We start from the raw sequence: 25,021 nt of genomic DNA, 5'->3' as shown, positions 1-25,021 counted from the left end.
TTACATTCAATATTTATTTATATTTTAAAATATATTATTTGTTAAATTGAATTCATTTACTAAAATACGAAATAGTTTAATACAAAGAATTATTGAATGGAATTAATTTCGTGATCCCAGTTTAAAATGAAAGAAAATTAAGTGACATTAAAACGGCATCGTTTAACCCATGTCGTTATTTGCTTCTGTTTTATCTGTGCTTTATATGTTTTGTCCCTCTTTCTCTAAATAATTTGTAAGATCACATCCAATATCCCATTTGATAGATTCTGATCCAAAGGAAATCGGCAAGTCCATTTGAGAAGTGAAACAGTGTTGCATTGAATTCAATGTAATCCATGAAAGCATATTCATTTTGCATTGCAAAGCTTTTAAAATTATGGTGAGTTTGGGACGATTTAACTGTTGCATTCATTGGGTACTTCTTTTTTGTTTTTTATTCATATGCATAGATTCATATTGTATACCAATGTAATCCATTTGAGAAGTGCCTGATGTTTTTTCATATGCATAGATTCAAGATGAAAATGTCACTGGTTCGGCCTCTCTTTACCAGGAGAGGATTCAGCACAAGCTCCGACAACCTTGTTGCTTCTGTGCTCTTTGAGAGATTGCCACTGGTCATTGATACTTGTGATCTCTTGCTTTTGTTTCCCACAAAATTGATTATATTACTGCTCCATAGTTACATTAGAGAGTTGAAACAAAGGCAAATATGTTAAGTTTGAAGGAAACATGATTGACTTTTGAGAAGCCCAGTTTTAATGAGTTATGGGTTACTAGGATATATGAAAGGGTTGCAAATAACAATTACGTGAACAATGTAACAAATCAAATTATTTTTTGATGAATCTGCTGATGCACTTGTGAATATGGATGGTTTTGAAAGAAATGGTTCAGATTCTTCAGGAAAGAATGAATTTTTATTATTGAACCGTAAAATCCCAAATGCTATGCCAATGTGGTAGCAAACTTAGGTTAGTGTAGAACATACAAAATGAACGATTTCCCTGGATATTTGAGAGACCAGATAGCTTTCCCTTCAAATGACAAGATGCCTAAACAAACCAACAGATATTAACAACTGATCAACTCCTTCACTAACAAATATTAACAACTAAAAAATATTAACAGGCATGTATATGAGTGAATATGCAGATAATTGTATTAATTTTGAAGTTGCAGTTTGACATTTTTTGTAATCCAATTGAAAAAGCAGCAGAACTTGTTAAAAAAATTTGACTTGGTTGTTTGTTAAGTTGCAATACTTAAAGCATGATTAACATGGATCCGTATAGTTAATATTAATACCCATGCCACCTAAAACATTTCCGATCTGCCAGTTTTAGTCATAATAATATAAACTATTAGTTACAAGAAGACATAAAACTGTTACAAAACAGTCCTATGACAGTCTAGTCATCAATATGTAAAACAGAGGCTAGCAAAATTTAACTCACAAGACTCGCAACTGACAACTGCCAAAATACAGGTTTGGTCCCTCTTTTCAATCCAAGGGGAAAGGTGATTATCAGATTGACTATGTGCCATACTGAAAACTTGCTTGGGATAAAAAGTTTTTTTAATCAGGAAATCATAAATCTTAAAAATTATGATTCGAATGTGATTAGAATAATATACATTTGGTTTTTCATAAATATTTCTAGAAATAGGTGTATAAGATTTTTGGAAATCCAATATTAATGTGATGTTTTTATTCCAAAAATTTAAATGTTTATCAAATTAAATGATATATGAAAATTTTTAATTATACTTATCACCGTAAAATTATTATTTAACTTAAAAAGTTAAATTTTTATCTTCTTTTATCATGTTTCATGAAAAACTCATTAGACACTCAATTAAAAAATTATCCATGGGAATATTAGATTTGTATAAATAATTTTTAAAATATACATATCAAATGTAGGAATTTAGGATTCTCTGAAAAACTTTAAAAAAATCTCCTACCAACATCTCTTAATTGTAGTTGTAAATACGATGTTATTATTATGTGCACGTCCAAATTATCACCTCATTTTTACTGGTCAATTTAATCAAACAGTTCATGTGAACTTTAAATTCATACATTGTTAATATTTGCAGAGATTTATTAGGTAAATCAGAGAGTATAATAGGTAATTTTTTGTCATATGGCAATGTGTTAGAATATCAACTATTAATTTTTTTCATCAATAATTGAAATTTATTTTTATCTAGAACCGAAAAAGTGATAACAAAAAATAATGAGAAAGAAAAAAGTGATTGTAAAAAAATCAGAAATGTAAATTTAATTAATTAGTTCAAAAAAATATTTGTACGCATAAAAATAATCTTACAAATAATTTTAATTGGAGTCAACAACATAGCACGTAATATATATATATATATATATATATATATATATATATATATATAAAAGTAGTGTTATACAAATTAAAATAGTGTTTGATTAATGTGACTTAAAGAAATTATAGAACAAAACAAGTAAGTATTTAATATATTAAAAAAAATTACTAAGTACAAATTAAAGTAATACTTAATATTTGATCGTTTGTAAATTTTTTTTTAAATTATAATATTTAAAGATGAATTCGATATTAAATTATATATTTTAAGACTATTTTAAAATTAATTTGTAAAGTAAAATCAATTTTTTATTAAGTAAAATCCCATGTAATTGGTCTTACTTAAAATTCATATAAATAATTTCATTAAGTGTATTATACAAATCATGCATCATCCATAAGAAATTAGTATAAAATTATTAAAAACTTTACAAATTATTAAGCTTTCTCATAATCACATAAACAATCAAGAACACATAAGTCAGTTTAGGATAGTTATAGATCCAACACTTTTATATATAATTGAAAAATGATCTTTCATACTTAAATATGCCTGATAATTAATGAAAAATTAATTATTTCAATTAAATAGGTGCAAACAAGTCATTTTAAAAGAAAAAAAAATATAATTTACTTAAAAGCCAAAAAATGGAACCAGGCTAGCTATTAATAAGGTGGAAAGGTTTTGATATTGTATGTGCGCATACAAATTTGTTTAGAGTTTAAAATTTTAAGATGAAACATTTGATAAATGAGATCAATAGGGAGATGTTATTGAGGGTCCAACGGAGAAGAAAATAATGGAAAATAGTTTAGATGGTTGGTAAGAGATTGTTTATAAAGATTTGAGATCCTTTAACATATTATACTGATGATAAAGTACAATGGCGTGTGTTAGTAGTCTATATGATTGACTGTATATTAATGAGAAAATAAAGCTCAAATCATTTGCTGCAGAAAACCAGTTGTTGACAGGGCTGAAAGTTTTCATCCAGGGGCAATCGATTAGACGTATATTGCAACTATTGCATTATCATCTGCAATAACTAGATTTTCAAGTTTCACAAGATCTTTGGCTACTGATTCGGGAAACACACTTTTATGGCAATTACAATTGTCAACATATACCTGTTGAATTGTGTGCCAAATTGATAGATCATAGAGGTAACTATAATGATGCTCTTCTTAATTAATTCACACCAACTAGTTACTTATTCAATCCTTATCAATTTTTTGAATATCCATGCGAGAGTACTGCTTTCTTTCTTTCTATCGTTTTTCTTTTCTCATATTAATCTCATTTTGCTGGCTTTCTAACCGTCAAAATGTCCTTATTTGCCTACACATCCAGTCGTTTAGTCCCGCTCTCAATTTCCTCAAATATTCTAACAGCGAACTCAAGTATATTAATGTTAGATAAATGTTTAGATATTTGGTTCAAAATTAATTTTGAGATAAAAAAATTTAATACTTCTAAAACTAATCATATATCTCTTAAATTAGTTCATTTTACAAGAAAGCCGCCATTTTAAATTAGTTCATTTTAATTAATATTAATCAATACGTTGAAAGCTGCCATTTTTCGTGGGCAGGCAATAGGTTCATTTTGGATTTCAAAAGCAGGTCAGACAGTTAGAATGCTAAGAAAGATATGGCAGGATAAGGGTATCTGATAGGTTAGCAATCTTTTTAGCTTTATGTTGAAACTCCCCACTACCAATATTGTTGGCAGATATTTTTTGCCACCATGTTGCCATGGTCATGTAATACTGCTGGTTCTGTTATGAATGCCCCGTCGTAGTGACGAATTATCTTATTCATATAGAAGCCAATCAAACAAGATAAAATGGTTTTTGATCCCTCTATTCCAATTATTATCACTTCCTCTAATCATTGTCGTCCCTTGCATATATGACTCTTTTTACATTTGGACAATCAACCAGTCCCACATTGCTAGTGATCAAGACTAAAAACGAGAAGTGAGAACATGCTATGTTCATTTCACAGCTCCTGACATGACATACTGACTTAGCATGCCTTTATCTTTGATGGCTTGGAAGTGTTCCGTAGCTCTCCAAGTGACTCCCTTCAAACACCCCTCCTATTTGGACACACAGATTTCAGCAAGATGCAAGAAATGTCTCAAGATGTCGGCCCGAGGGAGGTATTATTGCTTTATATTCATTTGGTTAGAAGTTAGGGAACTGGGATTTTGCCTTGTGTTTCTCTTCAATCCTCCAAATTTCTAAATCAAATAAGACATTTTCTTCAATTAGTATGTTAGAATCGCGCACTTAAAAGCTTGAGCATGGATATGTATTGGGAAACAAATAGTAGTTGTAAGTTTATGCCAATGAAAAAGATACATTTAAGGGATAAAAATGATTATTTTGTGGCAGAAAGTTCAGATACATTGGATTCAATACATTTTTGTGACTTGCACTTATGACTTATGTATGTATGTATGTAAAGTTGTAGATTTGCAAGACCTTTCCTTTACAGAATACTTTGGTATTGGTATGAAATTTCCTTGTTTGATGAATTAAAACTTGCTTTGTTCTTACTTTTTTTTCTCTTCCTTGTTCAGATATTTAGCATATTAAAGCACGCATTAACCTCCAAATCTCCACTAAGTGATGTATTCATTCCAAACAGAAAAAAAATTGAGCCATCGTACTCTTTCTCACCCGATACTGGCCCGAGTCATTGGAAAGGTTCTGTAGAAATCAAGCTAATGGTGAGCAAATCAAAGAACAAGGTTCTGTTTGCTGAAGCAGATGGAGATTTCGTTGATTTTCTAGTCAGCTTCCTCACAACACCTCTTGGATCTATTCTGAACCTTATGAATGGCAAATCATCGTTGGGAAGCATTGATAACTTGTACGCGAGTGTGAAGAAGCTCAATGCATCATGGTTCATAGGGTCATCAAACAAATCCTTACTGAATCCAAGGGTCGCTCCTCAATTTGGTTGTGGGAGCAATCCACTAAATGCTTCACAAGAATACACTCCTACGTATTGGTATGGCACTGTGGTAGTGAAAGATAACAATGAGGGGCGTACAATGATTTCAGAGAAAAAAGAAATGTTAGAATATCCAGCAAAACTGAAACTTTTTGAGCCAAGATGTTATGATGGAGCAAGAGAAGCTGCTGTGGGATTTATGAAGAGGCCGTGTCTATTTGTTGTGAGCGATGATCTGAAAGTGAGGCAATTGACAACTACTTCTAGCATTCAGTATATGCAAGAGCTGGGGAATGTCAAGTTTGATGATTTGAAGGAACATATGGTGGAAATCAGGAAGTCACATGAGGTAATAATATTAGCAATCCACTCTTGGCACCGCCACGATATTTGTTTTAAGAATATTTGATTCATATTAATAGATTTAGTCTGCATTTGTCTTAATTTGGTCAATATTTCTTCCATGTTACCCTCTATATATGCCCTTTTCAATTTAGAAGTGATGTTCATTATTGTGCCTATTTTGCTCAGGCACTGAACCTGTTGAGGGCGTCTTTGACATCCAAAGAAGTTGGTTTGAAACGGAGCCTATTTAAGAAGTGGAAATGCCAAAGATGCATTCCATTTTGGGATTCCATTTTGGGGTGTGTTGGGATGGAAGAAAATGAGACATAGAAAAAAGAAAAAAACAAGAGGGAGAAATTGAGAGGTAGTTAGTGCTATGACGAATAAAAAAAAAAAAGAATATCCAGCTGAGACAGAAAAGCGATGAAAGAAATGGGTATATGTTTTTATGTTTAAGTAAATTAGATGGTCATCTAATATTTAATTATCTTGTTCTAGTCATTTGAATGTTGGATTGTTGGTCCATAAGTGTAAATTGTTGTTAGGGTCTCACAATTTGATCCCAAATGTCTCTAGAATTTATCTCTTTATGATAATCATACATATCTGTTAGAACAATTACACAAGTAAATTAGACTTTAAGGAAGTATAATAATTTTTTTTAGAAAAGTATAATATTTTATTAATGTAATATTTGAATAAACTTTTTCACCAAAAGAAAGAATTATATAGACATTAAATAGTGATATTCATTATATTTTAAAAATAATATAATTAATTTTAATAATATTATTAATATAATATTTTTGAAACATCTATAATATATTTATTAAATTTAATAAACACACTAATCACAGGGAAAAAACAATTAAATTTTAAATATAGAGGTCAAACAAAATTATAACAAATTCGAGAGTAAAAACATATCAAGTCTTATATTTATATATTTTACTCAAATAGTTACTAAAAATTATCTTTAATTAATTATATTTTTTATAAATAAGTATAAATTTTTATAATGTGTGTGTGTGTGAGAGAGAGAGAGAATAATGCCATAAATTTATAAACAAAAATATATGCGTATATGTATAAATTCTCTTTGGATTGATGTTTAAAATCAAATATGAAACCCAGTCCAATTAACTTAATAAAAAGAATGATTTTTATTTTATTTTTAATTTATTAAAATTTCAATTTTTGATTCTTTGAATCGTTTTTTTTTCTTCAATTTTTACTGGGTTGGATCTACATGTGGACAGTGGGCACCCATACTTGAACTGTTGTATCGGTACATTCAAATTGTGTAAGTACAGATTTACCAGATGATAGACTAATATTTGAAAAACTTCAATATAAAAATATACATATTTCATTTAAAAATAAGAAACATTTGTATAATCTTGTCAATACTAAAGCAAATATAATATAAAATCAAGAAAATAAATAGATAAAGGTTTTCAGAATTAAGACGTCATTTTAGGGATTAGAATGTCTAAAGTGGATCAATAAATCACAACTTAGAATTGGAATAAAAAAAATCATTTAACTTCTGATCAAATACAAACTGTTGTTAACAAATTATGGATTTACCATCAAGGAGGTCTTCTAGCTAGATTGAACACTGTTCATCAGTTATTATAAATTTCTTGATACTTAAATTAGATTCTTATAGATTAAAAAAAAATACTAACACCTATTCCTTCCATGTTCTCATGATTACAATTTATATTTTCATTTTCTCACGGTACATCCACACTTTAGATGATCCATCATTAAGGAAAAGGAGAGGGGGTGGGGCAGCATGCATGTAAACAATTAAGATTATATTGTACTGCATTTGGGAAGACAAAGTATACAACATTCACCATCATAATAAACACAAACAGCTTGTTGTAGAAAAATACAGGGGAAATTATTTGTAAGTTTAAACAGAAATACTTGATCATCTCCAGAAGTGAAATGTGTCAACAGAAAAATAATTAGGCAAATTAAACACCACGAGCATGGAATTTGAATTTAAGCAGTTTCAAGCACCAGATTATTTCACGAAACGAGTTCATTTGGGCAAAAACAAGTCATAAAACGATAATTGAGGGACATAAATGAAGCAGTCAAATCATCAGACTCACTAGTAGTAAGCCAGTGGAAGGAGTTTTCAAAAGATTCCTTGGCCACTGACTCCAACAAAAAGTTAACCACGAGAGCTAAGACCCCAACAATACTTCAGTTTTGGGTTGATACAAGCAGCATCTATGCAAGTCAACCTGCTGCGAAAAAGTTCAACCTGACATACTGAGAAGCTAACTAATAAATAAAAGCTTCAAAATATATAAATAAGTCATACATATATTTTTTGTCATGTAACTGTTTGGTTTTTTTTGGAATTGGAATTGCCTTTTAAAATGCCTCCTATATTTTAGCTCAGATAATCGAAATTACGAAGATTGGTTCTTCTCACCATGAAAAAACTGGTTCTTAGATTTGGTTTAGATAAGTAGTTAGGAGGATCCACTTATTTATATATATATATATATATATATATATATATATATATATATATATATATATATATATATATATATATATATTCTTTATTATGTTATATTAGAGACATATATATATGCCTCTTGTATATAAATTAAATCGTATTCATTACCAAAAAAAAGTAGCTCTTGTATTGATATAGATTCAATTTGTCTATCAAAATTTAACCACGAATGTAAATTATAAATATTGTAAATTTACGTAAATAATGTGATTTAAGTATTACATTAACATTTAATATAATAATTATATCAATTTTCTACATTAATAAAATTATTTATTAGTATAATATATATATATATATATATATTATTGATATAGACTTTTATATTTATACAAATAATTTAATTTTGAATTTAATTACAATACACTAACAGTGCACATGTGGAGAAAATTTGTTAACCTTTTAATAAATAATTATTTGAAAAATTTATACTTAAAATATTTTTTTATTAATTGACAATACATGAAAATCATTTTTTTTTATTAAATGAAAATATAATATGGCAAACTACAACACTTGTCTGTTTGTATATATATAGAATTTTTATTATAGTGTTTGCTTGCTTCTTTTTTCTTTTTATCCTTTTAAGACAAAAGAGAGATAAAAACACCTCAAACCCCACAGGGGAAAACAGTCTGAGGAATCTCCCAGAAGAGCTAAAAAAAGATACAAATGAGGAGGATGGAACTTTTAAAAATCCTAAAAGGAACGTCAGTATATATGAAGGCTATACCAGTATAACTAGCTATGGAATAAACCTAAAAAGTCCTAAAAGGAACGTCAGTATGAAGACTATATATATATATATAGCTAAGGAACCTAAAAAACTCTTAAGTTTGTTTTTACGTTTTTGCACATTTGAAAGCAACACTGAAGGCCACTGGGCAAAATATAATTGGATTGGCGGTTGTTTTAAACGAGATTCAAACACACCTTATAGTGTTTCTTTGCTGAATAATAGAGGACTGTCCAACTTTTATTACTACTGTATGAGATTAACAAACATAGACACGGCCATAGACCAAGAGTAACATTAGAGAAAATTTAATAAAAACAAATTATAGTATAAATAATTATCTAAATGGTTATTAACTGTTTATAAATCATAATTGTTCTGACTTCAAGCTTACTAGGATTATTAAGGTACTGCATTCGAGATACTGTCAGTGTCAATTGGTACTACAACTTTGATAGTTTTATTATGAGAAGGTACTTCAATGGTTTTGAAAAAAGAGAGTATTTATAAATTATTTTTTTCTTGATTCTTGAACAATTTGAAACTTTTTTAGCATACTAAAACAATAGTATTTTAATAAATCTATTGAGAAAAAGATGATCGAAAACAGATTAAAAAGATATAGATACATATAGATTAAGAAGGGCACAAGGAGCGCTAGTTAAAAAAATAAATTGTATAATTTTTAGTCCTATAAAAAAAGAATAGAGGAAGACAAAAAATGACATATCAGATTAAATAATATTTCTATAATTTTGATTTATAACAATGTCAAAAAGGTGTTATATAATTTATGTGATCAATCTTATCTAATGGGATAATATTTTGTTATTGATATTTGCTAATAAGGAAAATTTTAATCAAGACCCATGCAAATAAAAATTGAGACTGAAAGACAACAACAGAAAGAAAAAAAAAAGTCTTATGTTCCACCGGCCGGCCACCAGGAAAAGATAGCTCGATTTAAGATAGGAAAAGCCTTCAAATCCTAACATACTAATATAAGAATATTTATTTAAAGAGACTCAAGCAGCACTTACACTTTCAGAGGAATTATGAGTATGACTGGTAAAAAATAAATGGTGAGGAAATGGTGGGGGGAAAGAAATAAAAGAATATGAGTATAACACCAATATTCTATTTCCTCACTAGTTTAAGCATAAATTAATAAACAATCAATATAGCTTTGATTGACATTTTTTAGCAATATTTTCTGTACCAATTTGAAATTGCCAAAACTTACATGACAAAAGACATTTTTGACAGTTTTTCGAACTATATCCAAAACCGTCGGAAGTTGCATGGCAGGCGAAATTTGTGGCTATTTTTAGAGTTTTCTTACAGTTTTAAAAGTATTTCACTAAAAGTAATTATCAATTTTTAAAAAATAGCTTATATTTTTTTTCTTCTTTATTTGTCCCAAGTTAAACACCATTAGAATCTATTTTTCTATTCATTATAGTTATTATTATTTTTTTCTTTCTCCCTAACACAGCTAGATGTTTTGTTATTACACAGAAAAATATAAATGAAATATGACATGAAACCAATTTTGAACAATCCAGCAACAGCAGCCCGTATTCAAAGCTTGTATTATGAGTGGGCGATACGCTGATACCAATTTGTACAGCCCAGCCCAACAAACCCTTCAATTAGTTTGTATTGGCTGTACATGTGGCACTTAGAACTTGACTAGTCATGCTGAAAGTGAAAATGGTTGCATTTGTTATATTGCATACTAATTTCATTTTTCGATAATTTTTAATTTGTACTCCTATTTTAAACCCTCATTTCTTTTTCTTTTTCTTTTAAATATTTTATTGAGATTTATATTTTTTTTATCGTCAACTAGGTTAACTCATCACTATAGTTATCTTGCTGGCCTTGTATTAGCCATGATCATGTATAGGATTATCCTTAACCATATAAAATAATTAATACAAATTTATTTTAGTTTAACTAGTGATTATAAATTTAAATTCTTAATATATATATTGGCGCCAAATTCTTAGAAAAGAGACCTTAGCCACCCGTTGTGATTCTTTCCAATTTAATAAGAATTGTTTTCCATAAAAAATGCTTTGAATGAATTAGTCTTTATTAATATATATATATATATATATATATATATATATATATATATATATATATATATATATATATATATGTTTGTATCTTAACAATTAAATTGTTGATATAAATATGATAAAGCTATTCTAATAATATGATAAATCATAAATCCTATTAATAAAAACAATTCTATTGGTATAAGAAAATTGATGCGTGTTATCAATAATTTAAATGCTAATTTAATATTACATCACAACAATATACAAACCAAAAACACTTCTTGTGTTTAATATAATATGCTAAACAAAAATATTCTGGATTGGACTTAACTCTAAATTTGTATAGTACATTAAACATATGCCCAAATCTTAAGTGTTAGTTAAAGTAAATACTAAGTGCAAAATTTTTGAAATATAATTGTGAACATGATTTTATCGATCCAAAAGTCACTACTATATTGCTACAGTAGAACTAGATAATATCATCTCAAATAACCTCATGCTAAGGAATCCAACCATCACTAACGGCTAAATATAATTAGAATTATTATTCAAATAGATAATATTTCTTATATATATCATTGTTTTAGTGAAATAGTAAGTGACATAAATATTAAATTACTCTTTATAAGTATTCATCCTATGTTTGAGGTGTCTCAATTAAAAAGAACAACAATATTCTTGGTTAAGAGACTTCAAACATCATACCAATTTACATAAAATCCACTTCAATTAACACAATCCACTTCAATTGAAGAAATAATAAAAGTAAAACTATATTTTTTTACAGGAAAAAGTTATATTTTTTTTTAATCACGTTCATAATTAAGACTTTCAATGATGTATGACATCCAAACTGAAATTTAATGTTGATGAAAAGTTACACCTACTCATTTAACAAAACTTTTTCTAATTGAATTAAATGAAACTTTCATCCAAATTGAATTTTTTTTTCTTAAAGTTATTGTTCTCTTAGCTTTTCCGTTATACATAAAAAATTATTTAATAATCTGGAGTAAATAAACACTTAACCGTGTGTACTAGTGTCGAATCCACCTTTGAAAATGTAAAGTCAAATCCTGAAAGCGGCATTGACGTAGACTCGTGAAAAAGGCCTTGCGCTGTGTATCTCTTGACATTATTTAATAAAAAACTATTATAGTATAAGATAATATTCTTTTTATCTTAATTATAACAACTATTTTATTGTTAAATTTTTTATTTTTAATTATTATGATATTTATTAGTGATTACATTTATTTTTCAATGAAAGTAAGTATATTTATTGAGCCATCAATAAATTAAGATATATTCATTGGTTGAATTAAAAAAAACAATTATCTTTTCAACTATTGAGCAACATTCTGTATGCATGCTGGAGTGTGAACACCCTAAAAAGTACGTTTTTAATTTTGAGTATCCATACACTATAAGTTTATAATGTGTTTGAATGATAGTCTACTAGAAATCAATTAAGAGCAATGTGAAGTATTAACGGTGGCACTGTGCGGTCATCAAGTAAAGATGTTTTTAGCATTGCTTAGACGCCGTCTGGCTGCTGCCTTCCATCATATATTTTATGCAACACCTAATAATAATAACTTCATAACTGTTGTTAAGTGTGGATTCTAAATTATTTTTTTACTAGTGCTACAATTTCTTCACATACTATACTAACACCGCATGAAAAAATGACATTTCAATAAATTATGGAATTTTTCGTTCACTATCATAATTTAGTACAATGGAGTTATAATCAATCCTGATGTTGACCTTTGAATAAAGCTAACAATCAGACGTTAATTGTAGGAGATGGACAAAGTGGTAAATTTCGACTATTATGTTGAAGACATTTTTTCAAGAGTTATGTTGAAGACTTTGAATTTTGAAACATAAGTAAAATGAATGGTGAACGAACAGAACATGCATAATTTACGACACATTTTTATTTTATTTTGTCGTAAAACAATACAGTTAAGTTTTAGTATTACAAACTAACAAGTTATCACCTCATTTTTATTCTCCAGGGTCGTTTAAGACTTATAATGACACACATTACATAATAAATAGAATAGAACAATGTATTTTACCACTAACTGGGTAGACCACACACAGAATTCATTTTTTATTCACACACAAACAAAAATAATAAAACTGGGCCACTTTTTTTTTTTTGGGTAGGCACCGGGCCACTTAATTTGTTCATCTCCTCTAACCATTTTTTGTTGGTGAATCAATCTCCTCTAACTGCAATATTGGAGTGATTGCCTAAACAATTTATAAAAATTATGTTAGTTAATAATAATAACAACAACACGACTATGACAAAGACGACGAAAGATAAAAAAAATTTCTGAATTTAATTATAAATTAAACACGGTAATTAAATTCTTTTCAAAATTTAAATTAATCTTGTCACGTAACATACTAGTAAAAACTAAATTTCTGACACGGTGTATTATAATAATGTTGAATAAAAAGACATACCCTTGCCAGAAATGCCTATCGGTTTTGCATGGCATGTTAGAATTTATGTCTCATGTGAGAGGCATGTGACTTATGTAGGGACTAATAAGTAAATAATTAACGATTAAGGACTAAATTGTAATTGGGCTTAATAGGAGAAGTTTCTAGGGTTGACTGCTACTTGATGGGAGTAGTGGTTATAAAAGGGGCTTAATACCCACTAACGTGAAATAAGGTCCCCTTCCTGACCAGAAAAGTGTTCTCTCTCACTCATAGCCATCACTAACGGAGAGAGGCAGAAAAGAAAGGTCAAAGGAAGTGAAATCTTATTTCTCTCATCTTTCAAGAAAATCAAAGCGCACCGGAGAGAAGTTCCTATGAAGAAAGGTACAAGTCTTCCTATGGAGAAAGGTACACATCATTATCTATTGTTGTTTATTGATTATTTGTGAGAACCATAGGTTTCAAGATCCTGTTGTTTCCTATCATTGATAGTTTAGGAAACCCCTTAAGAATATTTACATGTGGTATCAGAGCATGTGTTATGAAATTTATGATTCTCCAAGAATGATTTAATTTCTCCCAATTATGTATGAACCCTAATTATGAAATTTAGGGATAATTTAATTTCTCTCAATTATGTATGAACCCTAATTATGAAATTTAGGGATAATTTAATTTCTTTCAATTATGCATAAATCCTAATTATGAAATTTAGGAATTTTATTTTCCGCTGCATGTATTGTTTTATTGGCAATATTTTGTTATTGTTGAATACCAAATTTTGGAGAAAGATTATTTGAAAACTTATGATTATCGGAGAGAAAGCTACACAACATGTATATATTAAATTTGGAGAAAGTTTTTACTTCTAATGGTGAAAGAAAGGAAGCGTGCCATTAACGTAAAGATTCAATTCCAATTTTGAAAAGCTGCGCAGGTTCGTTTGTTATGAAATTTTGGAAATTGCTATTTGCAACCTTATGTTTGCTATTTCCAATCCCACTTGATCCTTTTTTTTTTCAAAAAATTATTGTTGAAGGTGATTAAAGGATTGAAAGTTTATATTCTGTAATTAAATTAATGTGAATGTTTTGCAATTATTGGTAGCAGTAAATATATGTATATGCTACATATTTGCTTGAACGTGTTTGAATGCAAAAACACAAATAAATGCAAATATTATTTTATGGCCTGGAATGAAATTAATAGAATGGCTATGAATTGTTAATAGCAATAAGTATGTGCAGACCATACATATTTGGTTGGAATTAAATGTATGTTGAATTTGTTAGTCACCAAAGTGGCCAAATTTGTAAGGTTATTTAATTCCAAATTAATGATTATTTCAATTATACTTGGTTGAAATTAAATGTATGTTGAATTTGTTAGTTACCAAAGTGACCAAATTTGTAAGGTTATTTAATTCCAACTTAATGATTATTCCAATTACTCATAGAATAATGGATGCTAAATTATATGATTATTGGTTTATGGGTAATTGAAATTCATTGTTATAAGGCATTTATGGATCGCCCAAAGGTTGATTAGTTGTTCTTATAATTAATGAATATAATTGTAGGCAATTTGTGTGTATCATTAGTTTTATTTATATGCCCAAAGGAAATAGATATTACTAATTGGTGCATATTTAATTGTCAAATAATGTTAAAATTTTATTAGCATCATTATGTTTGTATGTTGTGTGTTGGTGTATCACCCAAAGGAAAACATCAATATACATTAACTGTTATCTGAATGAATCATATGTATGACATGTATTTTATGTCTCAAAACACTTATGTGAACTTTATTATGTAATATATGTTTTGAATTCATTGGATTCTTATGTATCATCTGAGCCAATTTTAATGGGCTTAACTTCTCTGACTGAAATGAGCAAGTCCAATTTCACCTTAGTGTTTTGGATCATGATCTTGCTATGTTGGAAGAGAAGTTTGTTACTTTTATTGATGCTAGTAGCAATGAAGAGAAAGTCCATTATAAAACTTGAGAAAGATCTAACAGACTCAGCCTAATGTTGATGAGAATGACTGTTGCAAACAGTATTAAGACAACTCTCCCTAAAATCGAAAGTGCTAAAAAGTTTATGTGATTAGTGGGAGAGTGCTCTCAAACAGCTCATAAGTCTGTTGCTGGGACATTAATGAGTACATTGACCACCATGAAGTTTGATGGTTCACGTACTATGTATGAACATGTCATTGAGATGACAAACATTGCAGCAAGACTTAAGACCTTGGGAATATAATGGCTGTGAATGAGAACTTTCTTGTTCAGTTTGTTCTAAACTCATTACCGTCTGAGTTTGGCCCGTTCTAAATGAACTATAATACCATGAAAGATAAATGGAATGTGCATGGATTGCACAGTATGTTAGTTCAGGAAAAAAAAATAAGGCTTAAGAATCAAGGAAGTCACTCAGTTTATTATGTAAGCCACCAAGGAAATCAAGGAGCTTGAAAAGAAATTTATGAAGAAGCATGATAAAGGCAAAGGGTCATTAAAGAACAATGACGACTCTTTGCAAATCCAAAGGAAGGTATCAAAGGGAAATAATTGTTAATTTTGTAGGAAATCCGAACATTTCCATAAGGATTACCTAAAGTGCAAGTCTTGGTTCGAAAAGAAAAGTGAGCTTAATGCTCGTGTATGTTTTGAATCAAACTTAACTAAAGTTTTCCATGATACATGATGGATTAATTTTGGATGTATGACTCATGTTTCTAACATTATGCAGATATTCCTTACAATCCAAACCATAAGCCCAAATGAGAAGTTCATTTTCATGGGGAATAGAGTGAAACTCCAGTGTAAGCAGTCGAGACTTATTGCGTAAAACTCGACACTGGACATCATTTAGATTTACTAGAAACTCTTTATGTACCTAGTTTATCTAGTAATTTAGTTTCATTATCTAAACTTGATGTTACTGGATACTCTTTTAATTTGGTAATGAATGTTTCAATTTATTTAAACATAATCATCTCATTGGTACTGGTATTCTTGTGATGGTTTATATAAATTTGAAATAAACAATTTGTATGCTGAAACTGTTTTAACTCTGCATCATAATGTTGGCACTAAGCATAGTTTAGTGAATGAACGATCTGCTTTCTTGTGGCATAAACGTTTAGGTCACATTTCTAGAGAAAGGATGGAAAGATTAATAAAAAATGAAATTCTTCCTTATCTAGATTTTACGGATCTAAATATTTGTGTGGGTTGTATTAAAGGAAAACAAACAAAACATACAAAGAAAGGAGCTACAAGAAGCACTCAGCTTCTTGAAATTGTGTATACTGATATTTGTGGACCTTTTGATGTTAGTTCTTTCAGAAAGGAATGATACTTTATCACCATTATTGATGATTATTCACGTTACAGTTATGTCTACTTACTGCCCGAGATTTCTTAGGCAATGGATGCCTTAGAAATTTACTACAATGAAGTAAAAGGGCAATTAGACATAAATGTGAAAATTATTAGATATGATAGAGGTGATGAGTATTACGGAAGATATGATGAAACTGGGCAACACCCAGGTCTATTTGCTAAGCTTGTTCAGAAACGTGCATTTGTGTGCAATACACAATTCCCGGTACACCACAACAAAATGGTGTATCAAAAAGGCGGAATAGAACTTAGACTTTATCCGTATCCTTGTGGATGTATACCTTGAAAACTGCCATGTAGTTGTTGAACAGGGTTCCTAGTAAGGTAGTTCCAAAGACACCTTTTGAACTGTGGACAAATAGGATACCTAGTATAAGGCACCTGCATGTTTGGGGTTGCCAGGCAGAAATAAGGATTTATAATCCGCAAGAAATAAAATTGGATACAAGAACAATCAGTGGATATTTCATTGGTTATCCAGAAAAGTTAAAAGGGTATATGTTTTATTGTTCTAATCATAGTATGAGAATTGTCAAAACTGGAAATGTAAGGTTCATTGGAAATGATGAAATCAGTGGGAGTACAGTTCCACGAGAAATGGAAATTAAAGAAGTTAGAGTGTAAGTCCTTTTAGCTTATGCCTCTAACAGTAAGGTGATTGCTCCTTCAGTTATTGCTACAAAATTAATGAAGAGGAGCAACACAATAATGAACCCATGATGCATAATGAACTTATTATGGAAGAACCACAAGAAGTAGCATTAAAGAGGTCTCAAAGAGAAAGGAGACCAGCTATTTCGAATGATTATGTGGTATACCTACATGAAATAAAAATAAACTTAAGTATTAATGATAATGATCCAGTTTTGTTTTCACAAGCTATAAGTTGTGATAATTCTGAGAAGTGGTTAAATGTCATGAAAGAAGAGATAAATTCCATGGAACATAATAGAGTTTGGGACCTTGTAGGATTACCAAAGGGTTGTAAAAGAGTTGGTTGTAAGTGGGTCTTCAAGACTAAACGTGACTCTCATGGTAACCTTGAACGTTACAAGGTTAGACTTGTTGCTAAGGAATTTACTCAGAAAGATGACATTGATTATAAAGAGACATTTTACCGGTCTCACGAAAGGATTCTTTCAGGATTATTATGGCATTAGTAGCCCATTATGACTTGGAGCTACATCAGATGGATGTGAAAACTGCCTTTCTTAATGGAGATTTAGAGGAGAATGTTTGTATGGACCAACCAATGGGGTTCTCAGTTGAAGGAAAGGAACACATAGTGTGCAAACTAAAGAAATCAATATACAGTCTTAAAGTAAGCTTCCCGCCAATGGTATTTGAGGTTTAATGATGCCATTGTTTCCTTTAAATTTAAGGCAAATACTGTTTATCAGTGTATGTATCTGAAGGTTAGTGGGAGTAAGGTTATTTTTCTAATTCTGTATATTGGTGATATCTTGCTTGCAACTAACGATCTTGGTCTTCTTCATGAGACTAAGAAATTTCTCTCTAGAAACTTTGAAGTGAAAGATATGGGTGAGGTAAGCTATGTGATAGGGATAGAAATATTCCATAATAGATCACAAGGATTGTCAGACTTATCTCAGAAAGCATATATATCGATAAAGTACTAGAGAGATTCAAGATGAAAAGGTATTTAACATCACCTATTCTAATTTAGAAGGGAGACTAATTTAGTCTCGCAAAATGTCCTAGAAATGATATGGAACGAAAATAAATGAAAGCTATTTTGTATGCATCAGTTGTTGTTGCATCTGAAAGCTGAATTTGTAGTATATTTTGAGGCTACAGTTCAGATTAATTGGTTGCGGAACTTTATTTCAGGGCTTGGAATTGTCGACAGTATTGCTAGGCCGCTGAAAATGTATTGTGATAACTCCGCAACAATATTTTTTTTGTAAGAACGACAAGTACTCTAAGGGTGCTAAGCATATAAAATTGAGGTACTTTGTCGTGAAGGAAGGAGTTCAGAAACAAAGAGTGTCAATAGAACATATTAGCACAAACCTTATGATAGTTGACCCTTTGAATAAAGGATTATTGCCCAAGACATTATAGAACATGTTGAAAGTATGGACATTATTGTTATTGATGATCATTAAGTGTAATTTACCTTATGTAATTTTGCTGACACTCTGAGCTCAATTATGATATGTTTCTGATTACCTGTTCTCTATGTTTGCATGCATGTTTGTGTTAGAGTAATGTTAACAGGTTTTGTCTTGAATGAAGACATTATGTTGGACCAATTATGTACTCCTAACTAATGGTCACATTAAGGAGAAGACTAATTTGTAGTACATGGAAGGGACTATGTCGATTAGATGATGTACAACCGCCATGACTCAAATTGGTTTCTATTCTTAATCATGAAATTATGATGTACCCAATGTATAGAACAATTTAGTCAATTTTAATGCGCATTATGTTAGTTAATCTATTTATTTATTTAGTCCATAATGTTTAATGTACTCCTAACTAATGGTCACATTAAGGAGAAGACTAATTTGTAGTACATGGAAGGGACTATGTCGATTAGATGATGTACAACCACCATGACTCAAATTGGTTCATATTCTTAATCATGAAATTATGATGTACCCAATGTATAGAACAATTTAGTCAATTTTAATGCGCATTATGTTAGTTAATCTATTTATTTATTTAGTCCATAATGTTTATTAATGTCACATGAGCCAAGTGGGAGAATGTTAGAATTTATGTCTCATGTGAGAGGCATGTGACTTATGTAGGGACTAATAAGTAAATAATTAACGATTAAGGACTAAATTGTAATTGGGCTTAATAGGAGAAGTTTCTAGGGTTGACTGCTACTTGATGGGAGTAGTGGTTATAAAAGGGGCTTAATACCCACTAACGTGAAATAAGGTCCCCTTCCTGACCAGAAAAGTGTTCTCTCTCACTCATAGCCATCACTAACGGAGAGAGGCAGAAAAGAAAGGTCAAAGGAAGTGAAATCTTATTTCTCTCATCTTTCAAGAAAATCAAAGCGCACCGGAGAGAAGTTCCTATGAAGAAAGGTACAAGTCTTCCTATGGAGAAAGGTACACATCATTATCTATTGTTGTTTATTGATTATTTGTGAGAACCATAGGTTTCAAGATCCTGTTGTTTCCTATCATTGATAGTTTAGGAAACCCCTTAAGAATATTTACATGGCAGAGTTCAGATCAGTTTCCAATGGGATAACACCTCCTAACACATATCCTTCGAATTTCACTTGTAAAAATTCGAATCTCACTTCTAACAGCTTGTCTGTTTTGACTGTACCTGCACACAAACTTTCCATCCTCTCGCAAAAGAATACTGTGAATTCCTCCAAGGACGGGAAACTTAAACTCCCTTTGTAGAACCTTCTCAGCTTTCTTAATCCTTCAAGTTTCAAACAATTGAGCTGCTGAAATATTATCTCATTCTCATCTGATTCATCCCCTTCCTCTGTTGAAGACACTATCTCTTCAATTGAATCACACCAACCTATCTCCATTGTTTTGAGTTTACCCAAACTTCTTGCTGTTGAGGATGTGAACAAATATAGCAGACTCTTGCAACCAGTTACTTTCAAATATGTCAGATTGGAGAAAGACACTGTGCATGGTACCAGATTTATTGAACTCAAACAGCTGATTACTTGCAATGTTTCTAGATTTCTGAGAAAGGGCACAATCCCAGAGTTCTCTGACCCAATGGAAACAAGCTCTGGAAGGGAGTCCGAGCATATCACTTTCAGCTGTGAAACCAATCCATCCTCATCCACATTATGACTATCAAAGCAGAAAATCTCTTTGAAGGAACCATAACACACCTCAAGCTTCTCTATATTGGGCACCCGTTGTAGAAATGCGTCGAATTCAATAGACAGAGCAAGAACTTTTAACTCGTTTAAGTGGTTTCCCTGGAATTCTCCACTCAAAATCATGTTGAGTTCATGTTCACCGAGTGTCAGGTGCTCTATGTTGGGTGTAAGCTACCAAGAGAAACCAACAATGAAGAAAAAGCAGGTTAGGGCAGTTATAGATCCAGCTCTTTTTAATTTTGATAGGATGGTAATTAGTTCATATATATAGAAGTAGTAATGATACCTTTTGAATAGAGACTTGATTTAGAGCATGTGGTTCTAGATGTGTAGATGGCTTCAACATGTCATACTTTAACTTTGGCAGATCACAGAGTGCCAATGACTTGACTTGGGGGAACGTAAGCTCAACATTTGAATTCCAAACATTCTCCAGATTTGGCAGCCGCTCTAAAATCAAATTCTTGAGGGCAAAAGGGAGTGGTCCCATAGTTGTCACATCAAATATGATTTTCACAAAATCACAGTTTCGAACTTTCAATGTTTCCAAATTAGGTAATAAAGGAAGTAAAGAGAAGGGTAACACCGCATCTGATAAAAAATGGCAGCCGTCCACAATCAAGGTGTCTAACTCACTGAAGCAGAAGTGTGGGGGGATATGCAGTGAGTGAAGCCTAAGCCATATCTCTTGTAGTGGGCTACCTTTGAGGTGAATATATGGTACACTACGTGCAGAGTCCCATAACTGCAAACGTAAAAGAATAAAAAAAAAAAGAGTAGTATTATTCAGTAGGAAGAAATGCATCCCCAATCGCACCAAATAACTAATGTGCTCTCAATTTTTAAAGTGTAATTATTTTTTAAACAATAAATTAAAAAAAGTAACAAATTTCTGATTATAGTCCAGATTTCCGTTAATCGTGGATGCTCTCTAATCAAAATCTGCCTTCAAAATTATTTAAATAATTTGTAAAGAAAAAAAAAAAAACAGCTCCTCTTTGAGTTGATTTCTTGATGAATACGGCTGAGATAACAGTTTTCAACTCGTTGATTTTAGTACATTCATTCTAAATTTATCATCAAATACATATTTTCCAGAATATTCTTTATATGCCTTTGTTGCACTCATAAAAAAGTATCTAGATATTTGTACAAGAGTAGATTATTTTTCAAAATTCAAAATTAATCATTCGACGAAACATACGCCTGATCAAAGCTAGATAGTGGATCGAGTACTTTTTTATCTTAGAAAAATTAATAAAAAAATTAACATATTTATTGGTCTCAACTGGCGAATTATTTATAAAAAAATCGCACAAACTCAATGACCATTCCTTATAAAAAATTTCATATATACAATGATTACTAATAAATACAACACATTTAATCTCCATCAAAATATAAGATCCAAATGCTCTGGAACATACTTTTCTCTCCAACACAATATATGTTATTAGATTGAGCTTGCAGTCACGTCATACAATTAAGTTGACAAACAAAATTATTTAACTTATATTAATCTCTTACCTTATACTAAAAAAAATCTCTTAATTTTTTAGTAAGCTAAACTCACTAATATTTAAATAATTATTTTTTATATGCCTTACTTATACTACTTAACTTTTATTTGTATTAGTAATTAATAATAATAATATACAGTGAATCTAAACTTCTTCAAGTCACTCTAATTTTTTTAATATCTATTTAATTTATTTTTATGTATAAATGAAGAAATAACAAAAAGTAAATTAAAAAAATGAACAACTAACATTTTAACTGCCTAATCTAGATTTTAAATATAATTAGTATCTTAATCCTAGAAGATAATTTTTTTATGTAATTAAAATTGCTAAAAGATAAATATTTTGAATATGTATATAAGAGTGGATTATAAAAGATTGATAGTGTCTTTTATTTAATAGGATTAATATAAATAAAATTAGATGGTTTACTAATAAAATAAAAATTAAATAATTTTCAAATCATTTTTACAATGACTTTAAAGAGTTTGGATTCATTTTATATTATTAATATATATATATAAGTTAAGTAGCATTGATAAAGTACATAGAAAATAAATTAAATAAATAAATTAAATTATTTAAACATTATGAGTTTAACGTAAAAAATTAATATTAGCCAAATTAGATTGACAAATAAATGCTGTTTCTGTGAGTTTTTTGGTTTTCCGAAAAATTGGCGACGCTGAGAGTCCAAGATAAATTGGATGAGGCCAAAGTTAATTTGAAGATGAATCTAATTAACCTAACGCTGTATATTTTGCATTATAACAACAACATACACCAATATCAATCATATTTAATGAAAATAATTGAAAACATACCTCTTCCCAAAATGCCTCCCGCATGGTAGAGTTCAGGTCATTTTCCAATTTGATAGCATCTGATGACTCCTCAAATTGAACTTGAACCAACTTGTCTGCTTTTAGGGTACCTGGACATAATGTTTCCATCCACTCGCAAGAGATTACTGACAATTCCTCCAATGATGGGAAACTTAATAAACTTCCTTTATAGAAGCTTCTGAGCTTTCGTAACCCTTCAAGTTTCAAACAATTGAGCTGCGGAAATATTATTTCATTCTCATGTGATTCATCCCCCTCCTTAGAGACTACTACCTCTTCAATTGAATCACAATTTTTTATCTCCATTCTTTTGAGTCGAGTCAAACTTTTGGCTGTGGAGGATGTGAACAAATATAGCAGGCTGTCGCAATCTTGTACTTGCAAATATGTCAGATTGGAGAAAGACACTGTAGATGGTACCAAGTCTTTTAAACTAGAACAACCTATTACTTCCAAGGTTTCTAGATTTCCCAGTAAGTGCTGAATCCAAGAGTTCTCTAACCCAATGGAAACAAGCTCTGAAAGGGAGTCCAAGCATAAGACTTTGAGCTGTAATAGGAGTCCAGCCTCATCCTCATTAAGACTATCAAAGCAGAAAATCTCCTTGAAGGAACCATCACACACCACAAGCTTCTCTATATTGGGCGCTAATTGTAGCTTGTGTAAGAAGTTTGCCTGAAATTCTCCACGCTTGATCATCTCCAGTCCTTTTTCACCGAGTGACAGGCACTGTAAGTTGGATGTAGGCTACCAAGAGAAACCGATAACCAAGCAAAAGCAGGTTAGGTGGGTTGTAAAAGAGATGAACCTGGCTAGCTAGCTATTAATAAGGTGGAAGGGATTTTGATACGGTATGTGCCTAAACAAATTTATTTATTTGTAGTTTAAAATTTTAGATGAAAAAGGTGATAAAGGAGACCTTAAGGGAGGTAGCAGTGGTTCCAACGGAGAACAAAATGATGAAAAATTCGATCCTTTAGATGGTAGGGAGATTGTTTATAAAGATTTGAGAACCATCCATACATGATATTTGATACAGTAAAATAGCGTGTGTAAGATTCTCTGTAATTGTCTGTATTAAAAAGAATAAAGCTCAAACCTAAAATGTCATTGTTGTATCATGAATGCAACATGTACCCTTAAGTGTGTTCTTTTACTTATTTATGTAAAACATATGAAAAATGGGGGTTAATAGGCATAGAAGATAGAACACAGCATATATAGTAATGTACGTGAAATTCTCACATTTTAATTTTAAGACCATGTTCATATCACTCATGTTGAACAATTAAAATGAAGTAAAGAAACTAATGGTGGTAAATAAAAGTAGTGCAATTATATTTAATTTGCAGGCATCAGATTCTGCAGTAAGAAAATAGTACCATTTCATCCTCGGTAGGTGTCTGGAACATGTCACACTGCAGTGAGCAGTAATAAAAATACTTGAACTTGGGCAAACCTTGTAGTTTCAATGACCTCACACAAGGACAAGGGTACGTAAGCAGTAGATTTGCTTCTCTTGGATCTGCATTATCCTCTGCAACAATTTCCATCAATTCCTGACAGTTTTTGACAACTAATTTTTCAAGATCTTTGGCTACTGATGCCGGAAACACACTTGTAAGGCATTTACATTTTTCAACAATAACATGTTGCAGATGTTGCACGTTTAGAATTCCATGAGGATCTTCATTCCAGACATTCTCCAGTTTTGGCAGCCTCTCTAAAGTCAATTCCTTGAGGGAAAAAGGGAGAGGTCTAGGGAAGGCTGCTCCCAATCCCATAGCTGTTTTCACGTCAAATATGCTTTTCACAGAACGACAGTCCGAGACTTCTAATTGTTGCAAATTAGTTAAGAAAGGAAGTAAATAGAAGGGTATGACAACATCTGTTAAAAATTGGCATCCGTCCACTCTCAA

General features: G+C 30.5%; 2 protein-coding genes and 2 long non-coding RNA genes across 4 annotated transcripts in view; 3 read left to right on the top strand and 1 right to left on the bottom strand.

Moving 5' to 3' along the window:
- The first annotated feature begins 286 nt into the window (after window positions 1-286).
- LOC114418392 lies at window positions 287-765 on the top strand. Its single transcript, XR_003668034.1, has 2 exons — window positions 287-382; window positions 515-765. It is a non-coding gene; the product is annotated as an uncharacterized LOC114418392 (long non-coding RNA).
- A 3,608-nt stretch (window positions 766-4,373) lies between these two features.
- On the top strand, window positions 4,374-6,212 carry LOC114418387. Its single transcript, XM_028383697.1, has 3 exons — window positions 4,374-4,512; window positions 4,936-5,661; window positions 5,844-6,212. The coding sequence occupies exons 1-3, from the start codon at window positions 4,477-4,479 to the stop codon at window positions 5,985-5,987; spliced, it is 906 nt and encodes a 301-aa protein (XP_028239498.1). The 5' UTR covers window positions 4,374-4,476; the 3' UTR covers window positions 5,988-6,212.
- A 6,722-nt stretch (window positions 6,213-12,934) lies between these two features.
- The window catches only part of LOC114418376, a 236,154-nt gene continuing 224,067 nt past the window's right edge, over window positions 12,935-25,021 (bottom strand). Inside the window, exons 16-18 of the mRNA XM_028383680.1 lie at window positions 20,097-20,908; window positions 13,498-13,525; window positions 12,935-13,278 (exon numbers count right to left, since the gene is read on the bottom strand). Coding sequence (XP_028239481.1) covers window positions 13,513-13,525; window positions 20,097-20,908 — 825 coding nt within the window. The 3' untranslated portion in view covers window positions 12,935-13,278; window positions 13,498-13,512. The remainder of the gene's footprint in view (window positions 13,279-13,497; window positions 13,526-20,096; window positions 20,909-25,021) is intronic.
- Window positions 13,394-20,305, top strand: LOC114418393. The gene is made up of 2 exons (XR_003668035.1): window positions 13,394-13,532; window positions 20,104-20,305. It is a non-coding gene; the product is annotated as an uncharacterized LOC114418393 (long non-coding RNA).

Source organism: Glycine soja, chromosome 7 (assembly GCF_004193775.1).
Source record: "Glycine soja cultivar W05 chromosome 7, ASM419377v2, whole genome shotgun sequence".
NCBI classification, from domain to species: Eukaryota; Viridiplantae; Streptophyta; class Magnoliopsida; order Fabales; family Fabaceae; genus Glycine; species Glycine soja.
The sequence above is the reverse complement of the archived record's forward strand: the minus strand, read 5'-3'. Positions and strand labels throughout refer to the sequence as shown.